Source organism: Antechinus flavipes, chromosome 3 (genome assembly GCF_016432865.1).
Source record: "Antechinus flavipes isolate AdamAnt ecotype Samford, QLD, Australia chromosome 3, AdamAnt_v2, whole genome shotgun sequence".
Taxonomy (NCBI): Eukaryota; Metazoa; Chordata; class Mammalia; order Dasyuromorphia; family Dasyuridae; genus Antechinus; species Antechinus flavipes.
The window spans coordinates 519407514-519425295 of NC_067400.1; the positions used below are offsets into that span (position 1 = coordinate 519407514).

At 43.6% G+C, this 17782-nt stretch overlaps 1 protein-coding gene across 8 annotated transcripts in view; it reads left to right on the plus strand.

Annotated features, from left to right (window-relative positions):
• The window catches only part of ARRB1 (arrestin beta 1), a 179496-nt gene that overhangs the window by 101996 nt on the left and 59718 nt on the right, over nt 1–17782 (plus strand). For 3 of the 8 annotated variants that reach the window (XM_051987096.1, XM_051987099.1, XM_051987095.1), the window contains 8 exons: nt 1223–1358; nt 3816–3900; nt 4312–4384; nt 7697–7834; nt 8901–8984; nt 10538–10561; nt 13858–13928; nt 15934–15985. In XM_051987096.1, coding sequence (XP_051843056.1) covers nt 1223–1358; nt 3816–3900; nt 4312–4384; nt 7697–7834; nt 8901–8984; nt 10538–10561; nt 13858–13928; nt 15934–15985 — 663 coding nt within the window. Of the gene's footprint in view, nt 1–1222; nt 1359–3815; nt 3901–4311; nt 4385–7696; nt 7835–8900; nt 8985–10537; nt 10562–13857; nt 13929–15933; nt 15986–16958; nt 17596–17782 lie in introns of those variants that run through there. The other 5 variants (XM_051987102.1, XM_051987100.1, XM_051987101.1 and 2 more) reach the window with 3 other exon arrangements.

Here is a 17782-nt window from a genome sequence, read left to right on the forward strand (position 1 = left end):
ATCCCCGCTCATTAAGCCCTCATACTTGGCACTAAGTCACTCATATTTTCCTTAGGTTTTCACCTCCTCCCTCAGCACCCTATATCCTCTGCAAGTCTAAACCCCCTCCGCCCTTAATTAGCTCATCCGTAACTGACCTCTCTATCCTCTTAAAATCACAGAATCATAGATTTAGAGCTGAAAGGGGTGTTAGAGGGTTAATTATCCCAGCCTCCTTATTTTTCGGATGAGGAAACAGTCCAGAGCAAGATAAAGTAATTAAACTACGATTATGCTGGAAAAAGTGGTAGAACTGAGATTTCAACCCAGGATATCAGTATTCTTTCCAGTGTTCCTCTTCACTCACCCCCTCATTGAACCCTATTTTCCTTCAGTGATTCCCCATTGTCACTCTTTCCCCCATATCCTTCTCTTTACTGAATTCTTACTCCACCCTTTTAGTGAGACTCATCCCCTCAGCCTCTAGTACTGAATTCTCCCTAATTCTCCCTTCCCTTTACTGAGTCTGCCCTTCACTCCCTCACTGAAACTCTCATCTCCTTCTGAGCTTCAGCCTCTAGTGCTGAATCCCCATATCCTCCCCGAGACTACATCCTCTGCTCCTAATCCTGCATCTTCCACATGGAGCCTTCAACTCCCCCCTCATTGAGCCATCATCATCATCATCACCATCACTAGCAGTGTGTTCTGTGCTGGAGGGAATGTCCAGGAGAGAAGACAGTATCTTCAGGGCAAATCATAGAGATCCAGCTCACTGAAAAAAATGTGGGAAATGAGTCCTATACTTTCTGGTAGGGACTGTTAGGACTGGAAAGGCCTGGAGTAGGGAGCTAGGTGGTCCAGGAGAGAACTTCTTGGAGAAGGTAGACCTTGAGTTGGGCCTAGAAAGACTACTGGGATTCGGAGAATTGGAAAGTGGGAATGTTCTGGGCAAAGGATTGTTATAATCAAAAGGACTGAAGAAGGAAGGGATGGTACATATTCTGGGAAGTCCTAAGTTACCAGAGCAAAGGGTACATGGAGAGGAGCTAAAGTTGGAAAGTTAGGGAGGGTTCAGATCCTGGAAGGTCTTTAAAGCTACACTGAGCTGTTTGGTCTTGATCCTATGGGGAAGGGAGCTAGAAAGTGTCCTGGAGCGGAAGAAAGCACTGGGGAAGGAGCCTGAGATGTCTGTCCCCAATGACATTGTCTTCCTCTCACTTCCTCTCACTGACTTGTTCAGGAATTCTGTGCGCCTGGTTATCCGGAAGGTCCAGTATGCCCCGGAGAGACCTGGTCCCCAGCCCACAGCTGAGACAACTCGTCATTTCCTGATGTCTGACAAACCTCTGCATTTGGAGGCCTCTTTGGATAAGGAGGTAAGGGAGTGCTCCTAGCAGACTTAGGACTTTTCCATAATCCTCTAGGGTTTTAAACTTAAGAATAAAAGGTGATTTTTGTAGGGATAGGATGTTTGCCTTCAAATAGCTGAAGCTTTGTTGCAAAGAAGAAAGATTAGTTTTGTTTTGCTTGACTCCAGGAAACCCAACCAGGACCAGTTGGGGATGAAGGGGTATGGGGAGAGAATGTAAACTCCTTAAGGGTGAGGATTATTTTGTTATGTGTATTTCTAGGGTCTAGCACCTGCTTAATAAAAACTTATTGATTGGTTCAGTTCCGTGGAGGAAATCAACCTAGAAACAGCGAGAGCTATCCATGGTACTATGTCTGCATTGGGGAAATGAACTCTTCATCACTGAAGGTTTTAAATGGAGAGTGGGTGACCATTTGTTAAGGATGTTCAAGCGAAGGGTCCTATATTCTGGCTGAAGGTAGATTAGCTGACCTCTCAATTCTCTTCCAAATCTTAGATTTTCAGCTTTGTCTGAGTGTGGGGTCTTGCTCCCTTCCTCTCTGCCCTTCATTTCCCTGTATGTAACAGTCTCTCCAAAAGAGTATTGAGAATTTCCTCCTTAGACTGAATAGTTCAGAATAATCCACTAATGAAAGAGGGACTGCATCTCCCCTCATAGCCTTGTGCTAGGAGCTAATTAGGCCAACAAACTATGCTGAAGGATTAAAAGCTTTCTACCTCCCCCCCCCCCCAACAGTTCTATGAATAAGTAAGAGCAGCACATTCCATTGAAAATAGTTGTTTAGGGATTTCTGGGAGTCATTGGTAGCGCCAATCCCCACTCCCCAACTTGTCAATTTTGGTTTTGATTTCCCTTTAACTTTGGGGCTAATACAAACAGATGGATGGCCAGGGGTATCCCTCGAGTCAGAAAACATTGAATTCATTCAGTGCAAATCAGCATATGTCTATTATGTGCCTACTGTTCATTCATTCAACAAAAAAAGGAATAATTTACTGTGTGTAGAGTACTATACTAGAAACTGGGATGTATGTGTGTGTTGGGGAGAGGAGTTGACAGGAGGAACTTAGCCATAATTTCTGCCTGCTTGAAGCTTATAGAGGGGAGGGGTGACAGTGGTGTACCATATATATGGATAATAATGATATGGAGTAGAACGAGAGAGATATCTAAGAGAGGAGAATCCAAGTCCTGTCTGAGGTTTGTGGAAGACTCCTTTCTGACTGTGGGATGAGGGAATGCATCCTGCAGGAGATGGCATTTGAGTCTTACCCTGAAGATTTTAACTTGCAGACAATTCAGCTCTAGCACATACTAGTCAACTATCTACTCCATCAGCCTCCAGACCCAGCCTCCTGCAGTTTGTGTTTATGTAACAGTTAGACCACAAGCTCTCTGGTGGAGCACTGGGTCTGGCGTCAGAAAAACCTGAGTTCAAATCTAGCTTCAGACAATGATTAGCTGTGCAACTGTGGGCAAGTCACTTAACTGCAGTCTACCTCACTTTCCCCATCTGCAAAATGGGGGGGCGGTATTTGCTCATGAGGATTTGGAGAGCAAGTTTTGGGTGACGTTGGTAGACTGTTCCTGGAGTTGCTCTTGGCTAAAGGGCTGTAGACAGTGGTCTTGTTTAGTGGTCCAAGGGAAGGCACCGGGCATTCAGGGGAAGGAACAATAAGGCCATGTGGACTGATAATATGGACTGCTTCTTTCCAAAGGTCCGTTTAGTAGAATGGAATATCTCAGTCAGCATTCTGGGTGGAGTTTGGCTTCCTCCAGGTATCAAGGGAAATTAGAAGGGGTTGTGGGATGCTTCTGTGCATTTGTTAATATGACAGCTGATCAAGTGAGATAACATCTGTAAAGCGTTTTGCAGTCTTGAAGTGCTGTACAGATGCTTTTATTAGTATTGTTATTATGATTGTCAGGGGAAGAAATAGTCCCACTTCTTGGTGGATTCAGCACTATTTCAGTGCTTGTAGGAAAATCTCTTTGGAGGTGTCTGTGGCTGATTCTGAGGAGAGAGGTACCCCATGAGGGCATGAAATCATTATCAGACGTGGTATCCAGGAGAGAAGGGCGGGACTGTTGTGCATCCTAGGCTGGATATTATTCAGCTGCAAGGAGTCTAGAAAGAGGGCTGTCCCATTTCCATCTCCTGTTTCTGGCTTAGTGAGATCATGGGGTAAAGTGCTTCTCCTTTCTGATTAGGACAATTTTCTTGACTGAAAGAGGCAGGAACAAGGACAGTTATCAGAGAAGTAGTGAGTATACCATCCATGAGAAATGCACTCACTTGGAGTCCAGACATGGGGTCTGATGTACCTGCCTGCGGATTCAATGAAATAATATTTGTCAGATATTAGTCAAACTAGTCATATAAAAATCAATAAATGCTTGTTCCCTACCTGACTACAATGGAAACCTCCACTTTTCTTTCTCCACTCCTCCTCCTTCCAGATCTACTACCATGGGGAACCCATCAGTGTTAATGTCCATGTCACCAACAACACCAACAAGACGGTGAAGAAGATAAAAATTTCAGGTACCGGGGGGATGGGGCAGTGGGTGGAGGTTTGGGGGTTTGGAGAGCAAGCTTTGGGGGAAGTCGGTGGGCAGAGCTCTGCCTTCTTCATCCTCTTCCTGGAGTTGCTCCTGGTTTAAGGGCTCTCCCTCTCAGCCTTTCAGAGAGTGGTCTTGTTTAATGGTCCAAGGGGAGGTACTGGGCATTCAGAGCAAGGAATGGTTAGGACTGGTAACATGGACTGCTTCTCTGCAAAGCGCTATGAACTCCACAGGCTTAGTTAGGGGAGGCCCTCAGCAAGTGTTCTGGATGGAGTGGGGCTTCCTGCAAGGGTCAAGGAGAACTAGAAGGGGTTGTGGATGCTTCTGGGCATTCCCCCTCTGGAGTCCTGGGATTTTCTCCTCATATGGTGTGTTATCTTTCTGCCCGTAGTACGCCAATATGCCGATATCTGCCTGTTCAATACAGCACAGTACAAATGTCCCGTGGCTGTGGAGGAGGCTGAGTAAGTTATCCTATGGAATCTGGGACGGGTAGGAAGCATTTGGTTCTGATGTCTAGCCTTGACCTCAGTGCCAATGGTGTGTATATGTTGGGGGGGGGGGGGGCTGAAATCCAAAAAGCCATGGATCAGCACAAATTCTCCCAACTCCCCATTCACACATACAAGTCAGATAATAAAAGCAGTAGATAATCCTCACGCCATAGAGAATTTTAAAAAATCAAACTGTGGGTAATCTCTTAAATAATTATATTTATATATAACATATATATATATATATATATATATATATATATATATATATCATAGATAATAAGATATATTCAGGGCATAAGTTCTGAAAAGCAGGTAGTCCCAGAGTGAATAATTTTTTAAAATGGTTAACCTCCTAATAATAAACAATTTCAAGTTTTGGGTAATTAAAAAAATAAATGTTGCAAAAAATGGTTTTCTTTGTCCTAAGCATAAGGTGTCACCTGGTGTGAAAATTCTCTCCTCAGGTGTAGTATTGTTACTCACTTACTATTTATAGTCTTGATGAGTTGCTTGAGTCATTGTGAGGACAGCCGGGGCAAAACAGTGGATAGAGTGTTGGGCCTAGAGTCAGGAAGACTAATCTGAAACAACAAATGGTTAATGGAAAAAAAGCGTGGATATTTTTTTTTTAAACCGAGCCGATAATACTAAAGAGCAAATGATAAAAAGTGTGGCTCATATTTGATCAGCATAATCCAAACAATGGATCAAAAAAACCCAGCATGCAACAGATGACTTATTTGAAAAGCAGATTATACAAAACTGGATATAATTTGGAAGAGCTGATAGCCTTAAAACCCTGTCTTCAGGCTTGTTTCTTTCACTTGTGGCAGCAAGTTTTCTTTCCCTGCCCAGTGGGTCCCAGGAAAGTTATACCGCGTGTGTTGGTTCCCTGAACATCACTGAAGTGACCTCAGGCTAGGGGAGGCAGGGAAGGGCCATCCTGGCACTGTGGGGAAAAACCTCATTTTTTCTGATTTCTCATTCAAGAGAATCTGGGCTCAAAGTTCCAATTCTGCCTATGTGACTCTTAGCAAATCTCCGGGCTTCAGTTTCTTTATCTCTCAAATGGGGGTGGTTGGATTAGATGGCTTCTGAGTTATTTTCCAGCTCTGACACAGTCATTTGTTTAGAGGGTTCAATTCAATTAAAAACATTTGTTAAAGACCTACTGTGTTCCAGGCACTGTGCTAAGCACATCTATTCCCCCAAGGCAGGGGTCACACAGGGTGATTTAATAGTTAGAATGATAGTCTTAGAATTTAAAGGTAGTGTGATCCAGCCTTTTCACTTTACAGATGACATCAAGGCTCAGAGAAATGAAGGAAATTACCTCATGTCACACAGGAAATAATTAGCAGAGTCTGAACTCAGTAGCCTTTTCACTGTCCCAGCTGGCCCCTCTTTTAAAATCTTTCTCCCTTTCCCCAATTAGTCTGAGAGGGGGAGAGTGTGATTGTGTATGTGTTAGAGACAAACAGAGAGACAGAGATAGAGAGACAGAGAGTTAGAGGGGGGAAGGATAGAGGGAGGGAAGAAGGGAAACAGAGAGGAAGAGGGAGGGAGGGGGAGAGAGAGAGACAGAGAGAGAGAGAGAGAGAGAGAGAGAGAGAAAGAGACAGAGAGAGAGACAGAGACAGAGAGAGACAGAGACAGAGAGAGAAAGAGAGAGAGACAGAGAGACAGAGAGAGAGAGACAGAGAGAGACAGACAGACAGAGAGAGAAAGAGAGACAGAGACAGACAGATAGACAGAGAGACACAGAGAGAGAGACACACACACACACACAGAGACAGACAGCGAGAGAGACAGAGAGAGAGAGAGACAGAGAGAGAAAGAGAGAGACAGACAGACGGAGAGAGAGAGAGACAGACAGACAGACGGAGAGAGAGAGAGACAGACAGACAGACGGAGAGAGAGAGAGACAGACAGACAGACAGACGGAGAGAGAGAGAGAGACAGACAGACAGACAGACAGACGGAGAGAGAGAGAGACAGACAGACAGACAGACAGACGGAGAGAGAGAGAGACAGACAGACAGACGGAGAGAGAGAGACAGACAGACAGATGGACGGACAGAGAGAGAGACAGACAGACAGACGGACGGACAGAGAGAGAGACAGACAGACAGACGGACAGAGAGAGAGAAAGAGAGACAGACAAACGGACAGACGGACAGAGAGACAGACAGACAGACGGACAGAGAGAGAGAGAGACAGACAGACAGACGGACAGAGAGAGAGAGACAGAGAGAGAGAGAGACAGACAGACAGACGGACAGAGAGAGAGAGAGAGACAGAGAGAGAGAGACACACACAACACACACACACACAGAGACAGACAGCGAGAGAGACAGAGAGAGAGAGAAAGAGAGAGAGAGACAGACAGACAGACGGACACAGAGAGAGAGACAGACAGAGAGAGAGAGAGACTGACTGACTGACAGACAGACAGACGGGGAGAGAGAGAGAGAGAGACTGACAGACAGACAGACGGAGAGAGAGAGAGACTGACAGACAGACAGACGGGGAGAGAGAGAGAGAGACTGACAGACAGACAGACGGAGAGAGAGAGAGAGAGACTGACAGACAGACAGACGGAGAGAGAGAGAGAGAGACAGACAGACAGACAGATGGAGAGAGACAGACAGACAGACAAACAGACAGACGGGGAGAGACAGACAGACAGACAGACAGACGGGGAGAGAGAGAGAGAGAGAGAGACAGACAGATGGAGGGAGAGAGACAGACAGACAGACACAGACGGACAGAGAGAGAGAGAGAGAGAGACAGACACAGACGGACAGAGAGAGAGAGAGAGACAAAGAGAGACAGACACAGACGGACAGAAAGAGAGAGAGAGAGAGACAAAGAGAGAGAGACAGACACAGACGGACAGAGAGAGAGAGAGAGACAGACAGACAGACGGACAGAGAGAGAGAAAGATAGACGGACAGATGGACAAAGAGAGACAGACAGACAGACGGACAGAGAGAGAGAGAGACAGACAGAGAGAGACAGACAGACAGAGAGAGACAGACAGACAGAGAGAGAGACAGACGGACAGATGGACAGAGAGAGAGACGGACAGATGGACAGAGAGAGAGACAGACAGACAGATGGACAGAGAGAGAGACAGATAGACGGACAGAGGGGGGGGGGCAGACAGACACAGATGGAGAGAGAGAGAGAGAAAGAGAGAGAGAGAGAAACTGAGACTTTCTCTGCCTGTCTGCTTGGACTGTGGGAATCTTTTCTTTTGCCCTCTGTTTTCTCCAGTGACATGGTGGCTCCAAGTTCAACATTCTGCAAAGTCTACACCCTTACCCCATTCCTGGCCAACAACCGGGAGAAGCGAGGCCTGGCTTTGGATGGCAAGCTGAAGCATGAAGACACCAACTTGGCTTCCAGTACCCTGTGAGGATACCCCCGATTGCCCCGCCCCACAGCTGCCCAGTCCCCAGACTTTCTCAGGATGTGCTCTCCCCTGACCCCGGCCCAAGCTGCTAGTTTTTTGCCCTTCCCAGGCTTGCATCTCCTCTAAGCATCCTTCAGAATGGACCTTGGTCCACGCTTCCTCTTTACCCCTTCCCTCACACTCCCCCCCAAACCTGAGCAGAAACTCCTTTTCTGGTGTCAAAAAAGAGGCAGAGGAAGGGTAGCCATGACAACTGATCTGGGGGACCCTGATGTGAGTGGGGGGAGACATAGCTCTGCCCTCTGGGGGCCTCAGTGTGAGGAGGAGACGTCACTAATGTCAGTCACCAGGGAAATTAGTTAAGGTGGTGAAGGTCCCGGAGATCCCTTCTAAAGAGACTGTCATCCTTCTATAGAAGGAGAAGGAGAAGTGGGATGGGAGAGACAAGGCTGGAATGTTAGTGCAGCCTTCCTGACATCATGATGTCTCTAAGAGAAACTCCCTCATAGAGCTATCTGAAGGGAAAGGGTTATTTCATTCACTGGAAGGTTTCCTCTCTACCTGGTGGTCTGGATAGTCACTTCTTGGGGCAGCTGGGTAGCACAGTCAATAGAGCTCACGACCTTCCCCAGGACTCTTAACCTCAGATACTTAACTGCCTGGGTGATCATGTGTCACTTATTCTCTATCTCAGTTTCCTTGCCTGTAAAATGAGAATAGTGTTAGTTCCTAGCTCTTGTTTAGAGGATCCAGACAACCAAGCCCAATTATAGGTGTGGAGGAGGAAGAGGAGGAAGGAGGTTGTAGAAGGAAAACTTATTTGGGGCGGGTTAGGCTTGATGGATTTTCTGGTCCCTTTTGACTCTGAGATACTCCATTCTTAGCCAAGGTTGCACAGGCAGAAAAGACCCTTGTCCCCAGGTGAAGGGCTCATTCCTCGGGGTCCTGATGCTTGCACTTCCTCCCCTCAGTCTTCCCCATCTGTCCACTGTTGCTCCCTACTCCGGGGTCTTCCTTCCCATACCTCTTGTCTTTATGACTTGTTTTTTTCCCCAAACACTGCAGGTTGAGGGATGGCACCAATAAAGAGATCTTGGGAATCATCGTGTCCTACAAAGTCAAAGTGAAGCTGGTCGTTTCCCGAGGAGGGTGAGTGGGTCCCACTTCCTTCTCCCCTGTTCCCCTCTCCCTCCATTTTCCATCTCCTGCCACAAAACCAAACCCTTCCCAACTGCCCCTGGGGCATCCTCCTCCAGCTGGAGGCTTGCTGAGGAGGGTGGAGGGAGGAAAGAGTCGGCCTCAGCTTGGGTCCCTTCCACAAATGCTCCCTCCTCCCACCCCTCTTGGTTGGACATCATCTGGGATATCTTTAATAGCTCTGGCCCAGGGTGGGGTTCACTAGGGAGAGTGTAAGGGGTATGGGCTCTTCCTCCTCCATTTTCTCTTTCTTCCCTTGTCCTTCCTCCTTCCTCCTACTTCTCTCCATCTTCTTCTCCAAGCATTTTCCATTCTTCTCTGATCCCTCCTTTTCTACCTTCATCTTCTATTTTCCTCTTCCCCCTCCTATCTCATTTCTTCTTCCTTCTTTATACTACTGCCTCATGCACATTCTTCCTGCTCCTCCAAGCTCCTCATCTCTTCCTTCCAGTCCTTTTTCCTCCTTTCCCCTTTCTTTTCCTTTTTTTCTTAATTTTTCTCCCTTCTTCTCTATTCATCTCAGCTACTGCTTTCTCTTTGTTTCTCCTCTCTTCTCTTTTCCTAATTTTCCTTCCCTTGTAGCTCTGTTTTATCCTTGTCTCCTTCCTCTTCCCTTATTCCTTCTCTCGCTGTCTTCTCCTTCCTTCCTTCTTCTTCATAGCCTTCCTTACTTCCTCTCTCTTCTTCTTACCTACCTTCTCCTCCTCTTTCTCTTCTATCTCCTCCTTTTCCTTTTCCTCCTCCTCCTCTTCCTCCTCCTCCTCCTGCTTCTTCATGTTCCTCTTCCTTCATCTCAGACCTCACGGAGCCTTTCTCTGCTCAGGGCATGAAGTTTACCAAGTGAGTAATATGGTCTTACATTTTGCCCTCAGAGGCTAGGACAGTGTTAGGTGGGAGGGATCCCAAGCCAGAGGCTCCTCAAGGCATTCTCCTCCATCCAGGGGTGAGACAGGTCCATCCTGACCCCTCTGGATTTTTCCTTTCCTTAGAATATTAGAGCTGGGAGGGATCTTGGGACTCTGAATGTTGTAAAGTCCTTTCCAAATTTTGTTTTCTATCAGAGAATGTCAGAGCTGGGAGGGACCTTAGAATTTTGAATATCAGATCTGTTCTATAGCACAGAGTGTCAGAGCTGGGAGGGATCTTAGAACACAGAATGCCAGAGCTGGAAGAGACCTCGGATCATAGAATGTCAGAGCTGGGAGGCATCTTAGAGATCATCTAGTCTAACCTGATTTATAGCTGTAGAAGTGAATTGATTTGTCCAAGGATCCATTGGGAGTCATTGCCAGAGCCAGGAATCCAAAGAGTTGAGGACTCTTTGTACTCCCAATTTTATTATGAATATCACGATTCCATCTCTAACATAGAGAGCTAGCAGTCCAGGATGGTCTCAACTCCCTCATATATCCCCTCTGGGGACCACAGATATTGCATGGATGACTTTGTTGGTCTCTCCCACTCTGAACTCTGCCTTCTTCTTTGCCTCCTTTGATCTGCGCCAGCCTGTTGGGAGACCTCGCATCCAGGTAACTCAACTTCTTGTGACCCAGTTGTTTCTGAGTTCTGGCCCATTCTGCCTCAGTGGCAGGACACCCAAGGGCGCCTTACATTTCTCAGAAGTCCAGAGCTAGTCAAGATAGGGGTCAGTCTGTGGTCCAAGTTAGAGACAGAGTTGTAGCTCATAACTCCTTAGTTTGGGACTCACTTCATGACCCTGTGATTATGAAATAAACTTTAATGTGATTATATTTTTTATCTATCTATTGAGGTCCAGCTTAAATGCTATATATATATATCCTGATTTTCCCCAGATAAAAATGGGTTATTGATGTCTTTAATTTTTAGATCACAATCATATCCTAATATGCTCCCTTCCCACTCTCAAACTGATCCTTTTTAACAAAAATAGGTTTTAAAAAATTACCTGACATTATTTATAATTTTGAATACTAGTATTCCCTTATCTTTGAAACTTTTTTCTCTGAAGGTTTTTCTATTTTCTGGGACCAATGTTTAGTCTTGTTTTCATTTACATTATTGTAAACCTGTATATTATTTTCCTGAGTCTGTTTTCCTCATTCTGTATCAGTTCATGCAAATCTTTCCATGCTTCTCTGAATAATTCATATTGTTTCTTATGATGTAAAAATATCCCATCACCTTCAAAACCACAATTTGTTTGGCCATTTCCCAATTAAAGGCATTTGCTTAATTTTCATTTCATTGCTACTGTTAAGTTAGTCAGTTTGTAAACATTTGTTAAGTATTTACTGTGTGCTAAATGCTGGCTGCATAAATAAATAGCTAGCATTTATATAGCACTTTACAAATACAGAAAGCAGCCCTTGCCTTCAAGAAACTTATACCCAAATGAGGAGATGATAGATGAAGAAATTGGTATTTATAAGATATTTACAGAATAGATGGAAAGCAAGGTTAGAGGGCAAAGCGCTAGCAAAGCAACTGGAAATACACATGGTGGAGGTGATATTTGAGCTGATTATTGGAAGAAGCCAAGGATTCTGGGAGTCAGAGTCCCAGGAGGAGGGAGGGCATTCCATGCATGGGACCACAGGGAGCTATTGGAGTTTATGAGTAGGAAAGTGACATGGTCAGAGCTGGTCTATATGAAACATTTGCCAGCCAGATAGAAAATGGATTGATTCCAGTGATAGAGAGTGAGGGCCTGAACTAGTATTGATTATGGGAGTAGGTGTCAATTTTGTCAATTGATTGGCTATGTGGGGTGAATGAGGGGATAGTCTGAGATATCACCAAATTGCAGAGCTGGGAGACTGAGAAGATGGCAGAGCCTTTGACCATCGCAGGGGAATTTGGAAGAGGAGAGTTGGATTTTCGCGGAGGGGGGACTGGACATGTTGGGTTTGAGGTGTTTATCCCACATCCTTTTTGATATGTCCAGTAGGTAGTTGGTGATGTGGGATTTGTACTCAGGAAATAGACCAGGGCTAGGCATGTGGATGTGGGAATAACATACAGTGCTTGAACCCATGGAACTGGTGGAGATGATTAAAAGTAGAATGTTGAAAGGAAATCAAAAAGGGCTCTGGAGGGAACTGTAGGGGTCAGGGAGGTCCTATCTGCAGCTGGCAGGTGTGATATAGATGAAGATCTAGTGAAGCAGATTGAGAATTGGTCAAACAGAAAGGCTTTTATCCTGTTTTTGTTAATGATATTTATATAACAATAATAAACAAATAATGTATTTCTATAATCATATATTATAGTACATAAGCAATATGTTATATAGCAATAAATAAATGCAGTTATTGTAACTGCATTTATTTTCTTTTGCCAAGACCATTTTGAGTTTATATAATCAAAATTATCTAATGTTGACTTTTGTAATTTACTCTGTTCCTTGTTTGGTTATGAATTCTCTCCCCTTTTTTAGACTTGAAAAATACCTTCTTCTTTTCTTTAATTTTTAAAAATTATATAACCATATATATTAAGTTCATTTTCTATTTGGAAACTTATTTGTGGTATGTGGTGTAAGATGACTATTTCCTGCCAATATGCTTTCTAGTTTTTTCAGCATGTTTGTTAAATACAGAATCCTTTACCTATAGAGTCAAATCTTGCATTTACCAAACATTGGGATACTCTGTTTAATTACTTCTAAATATGGATTACTTAGTTTTTTGCCCATTGATCTACTTTTTAGACTTTTGAAATCAGTACCCAAGAGTTTAGATTATTGCTGCTTTGTAAGATAGTTTAAAATCTGGTAATTCTAGCCTCCTTTCATTCTTACTTTTTTTCCTTCACTTCCATTATAAGTCTAATTTTATCTAATTATCTAAAGTAACCCCTTGGCAGTTGGATTAATATGATACTAAATCTGCATATTAATTTAGGTGGTAACTTTATTTTTATCATGTTGGCACAATGAATATCTCTCCAATTATTGGAATTTTTCTTTATCCTTTATAATAACCTTTTTCTGGACCTCACCTTTTACTTTTATTTTCCCCTCTCCTCTCATTGTTATTTTTGTAGTTGTCTCCCATCTCCCTCATCTTTGCTCCACCACCCATATTGTCTAATTGTTCAGTCATGTCCATTTAGAGTTTTTTTTGGCAGAGACACTGGAGTGGTTTGCCATTTCCTTCTCTAGCTCATTTTATAGATGAGGAAACTGAGGCAAACAGGGGACTTGGCCAGGGTCACCTAGCTAGAAAATGTCTGAGGCCAGATTTGAACTCACGAAGATGAATCTCCCCTTCTCCATATCTGACACTATCCCTAGTGTCCCCATAATTGCCCTGCCCCCACTTAACTATAAATTCCTTGAGGGCAGAATCCATGACATATCTACCTTTGTATGCCCAGCCCTAGTTATAAGACCTTGTATAAAGTAGGGGCTTCACAAATGTTGATTAATTATATGATGATTATGTACTTATTATGTACATAATTATAGTTATGTACTAATCATATCTGACACACACATATATCCTTCCACATGTTATAGACTTTTTCCCTTGCTTATGATCTCATTTATTATTCACAGTAGCCTTGGACAGGAGATAGGGAAGGGTCTTTCCCCTCCATTTTACAGAGGAAGAAATTGAGGACCAGTCCTGGGGAGAAGGGAGGAAATGACTTTACTTGAGGTCATAAAGCAAGGCAGAGCTGATACTCAGACCCACAATGTCTGCCTTCTAGCTGATTTATTAATGTTGAACCCAGAAATGCTCCCTCCCATCGCCTAGCCCCTCAGAGAGAGGCCAGAAGGAGGGCTAGACTAGGAGAGTCTGGGGCTCCTGAGCTCAGCTCATTTCTGTGTCTGTTTTAGTGATGTGGCTGTCGAACTGCCCTTCACCTTGATGCACCCGAAGCCCAGGGAGGAACCTGTGCGTCGAGAAGGTGAGTACATTTGTGTCTGCCCAGAGAAATCACTTCCCTTTCTGTAGTGCTTAAGGTTTCCAAAATTCTTTCCTGACATTAACCCTATGGAGTGCGGAGGGTAGAAGTTTCCCCATTTTATAGATAAGTTCACAGAGGTTAAGAGTTTTTCCCATGGACACACAGCTAAAAACTAATAGAATCAATACTCTACAACTCCAGCACTTCGGACTTATTAGTGGGAAGGGTCATCAAGATGGAGATTTCTACTTCCTCTTTGGGGGTCAGCCTAGGAATTACTTTGGCTCCATCTTTCATAAACATATCTGACCTGTGATAGGACTGGAGGTGAAGGTTACAGAATATGACACTGAGTGAGTCACTATAACTGGGAGGTTAGATTGTTTTACAGAATGTTAGAACCTGAGAACTACAGTTAGAACCAGAACATAAGAACTGGAAGGAACTTTAGAACATAGGCCTTAGAACTGAGGAAACAGAAGGTTAGTGTGGGAAGGAAGCGTAGAGACCAGAGGGATAAACTGAGGCCCAGAAGTGGCAAGTGTCTCGCCAGAAGTCCTTAGTGAGTCACCAGCATCTCCTACTTCTGGGTGCATTTTTAAGCACAAACTGCTACTTCCCTGTCTTTCCCTTCTAATTTCATAGGATCATGGAATTTGAGCTGGGAGGAATCTTAAAACCCATCTACTTTAGCATTCCCTACTCCATCTTAAAGATGAGGAAACTGAGTTTCATTGAAGTGATTTGATGAAGAAAATAGTCACATTTAAATCTCATTCCTTTTACCTCCAAATTTAGGCAATTTTTCCCTGTTCTGTTCTGGGCTCCTTGAACTGAGTTTAAAACAGGTTGGATACAGTGACCTCTGGACACCTAACCCTTGGGATTCCAGTGCTTTCAGGGGCTACATTAAGGATGGGATTCTCCAATTTCATGCGGGAGTTAGCTTTGGGGATTGAGGTAGGAAGTGGGAATGAACTCTGACATGGTACCATTTGGAGAGGGACGCACAAAGCATCCCCCACCTCCAAAGAAAAGAAAAGTTCTAACCCTGGAAGCCATTTCTAAACATTTAGAGCAGGCAAAGACTATAAAGACAAATTAGGCCCAGAATTCCTTACCATTTTTTGTATCATAGACTCCTTTGGAAGTCTAATGAAGGAATCTAGGAAGAATCTAGGAATTGGCTTTCTTCAGGAGCAATCAAAATTAAATGACCTGCCCAGGGTATCTGCCCAGCTAATATATGAGGCTGGATTTGAACTCAGGTCTTCCTGATTCCATGTTTTTTGTGCACTATCACCACATAGTGATGGAACCTCCATGGAGCTGTTTTTTATTTCATTCATTCATTTATTTTTGACTATATTTTTAAAATTATTTTTATTTTATTTTTTAATACATTTCTTTATGAATCATGTTGGGAGAGAAAACTCGGAACAAAAGGGAAAAACCACAGGAGAGGGAAAAAACAGAAAAAAGAAGTGAACATAGTATGTGTTGATTTACAGTCAAACTCTATAGTTCTTTTTCTTGTGGATGGTGCTTTCTATCCAAAGTTTATTGGGACTGTCTTAGATAGAGAACTGCTTTTTAAATAAATGAAGGAAATGCTTATTTTCAGATAGAGATTAATAAAAATAAAGATGCACTTTTTCCCCTGTCCAAGTTAAAAGACCTCCTGAAATCAATCTTTATAGACCTCTTGGTCCTGGGACTCCTGATTAAGAGCCCCTGAGCTAAGCTAATGCCCTCATTTTGTGGGAGGGGATGGAGTCCTACAGCTAGTAAGTAGTAGCATCAGAACTAGAACCCAGACTTCAGATGCAGTGTTCTTTTCACTAAATTGTGCCTTCAATAGACAAGCTATAAACTAGTTCATGCTTAGTTCTACTACCCTCCCTTCCTGTTTCCTTTTTTGTGCGTGGTGATTGTTGCTGTGACTTGGGTAGTTGGTCATTCATTGTAAACTCACTAACCTCATGTTCTAACTCCCTGTGTTTAGTTCCAGAGAATGAAGCGCCCATAGATACCAATCTCATAGAACTTGATACAAAGTAAGCTGGACCCTGACTTTGGATATCTGGGTGGGGAGGGGAGTGTGTGTGTATGTGTATGTATGTATGTGTGTGTGTGTGTCTCATTGGCGTATTGACCTGGCTTATTGGTATTTTAATATATTTAATGAGTCAGGCTCATCCACAGCCAATTCAGTGTTTCCCAAACCACTTGGCCCCAGGAGACTTTGGGCCCTGAGATACCATATTGATCTAAATATAGGCTGCTCCTCTAAAATAACGACTTTCATTTACACAGTGCTTTAATTTACAAAGTGCTTTCCTCATATTAAGTCTACATAGTAGGTGTTTAATAAGTGCTTATTAAATTAAATTGAATGGAAATTTAACGTAGGGGTAGTGGGGGTGGAAGAGGTTTTGGTCATTGATTACATGCAGAGGTGAATGTCTAGTATAAAAACTCTCCATCAATGCTAGATAAAGCCTTCATTAAGCACCTTCTGTGTCAGCCATTGTGATATAGCTTGGGGATACAAATATATCCTCCTGAAAAATACAAATTCTAACCCCTGAGGAGCTTTTATTCTAAAAGGAGAAATCATCCCATAATATATTCCTAAAGAGTTATCTTGGGACACTGAAAAGTTAAATGACTTGCTGAACTTTGGTTACTTAACCCTCGGCAGAAGCATGCGTAAGCCCAGTGTTCCCTTACTCTGAGATTCCAGGGAAGGAAATGAATAAATAAAAGTTCTAGATAAACAGTAAAGAATAATACCTGTTATGGGTTGTGTACAAGTCAGGTCAAGAGAAAATGTAGCCTATCTTTAGACCAATATTGTATATATTGATGGAACCTATAAATGGTGAGCGGGAGAATCAGGGCAGGGGAAATTTTAGAGTATATTTTCAGATTGCTGTTTTGTGTTTTTAGTCCATAGTTTCAAACTTTATATTTTAAGGTGGGGAGAATCTATCTCAGCATTGAAATTTTCTTGTTTCAAAACCCCAGGGTTCCAGTGGACACGGTTTGGGAAATGCTTGACCTAACACATCAGCAAGGAATCCTGCCTGGCCTGGCATGTCCAGGAACAAGCTTGGCTGCTTGAAACCCTTAGCATGCAAACTCTCCTTATGTCATCCTATCCTGCTACTCCACCCTTCATCCCCAAGGGGTGTCCCTGAGCTAGGAAAGCTGCAAGGAGACATCTGCTCCCACCCCTGAAGCCCTGCGCCTTGCCTGCTCTGCCCTGCTTGGTTCTTGCTGGTACCGGTGCCTTTTAGGACATGCTTTGGGATGATTTGGGGTTTTTCATTTTTCTCTGGCTCTTAAGAATCAGCCCCTTGTTTCCCAGGAGTCACAGAATCTCAAGGGGTATAAGGCACTTCACAGTATCTGTAATCCAACCTATATCCAAGGAGAAATCTCTCAGCTAATATCCCTGACAATATCCCTGTCTCACCTTCACCTGAAGACCTGCAATGATGAAAAATTCACTGGTCAGTGGTTGAACTTCTAGGATAGATGAACAGCAAGTGGTGAGAGGAAGATGATCACACTGGTGAGAGATATTTGGGTCTATCTCTTGACAGCTCTTATTGTTAGGAGGTTTCCCCCTTATGTTGAAATAAAACCTACTTCTCTTTAACTTCCACCCATTGTACTAAGTTTTGTCCACTGGGGCCAAACAGAATAAGTCTAATCCCTTTTCTGGATCTGTGGCCTTTTGATACCCAAAATAGCTGTAACTGTACCCTTTAATTCAACCACATGTGGCAAGGTTTCCAGTCCCCTTCTCATCCTCTAGAGGTCCCCTTCTCTTGATGTACTTCAGT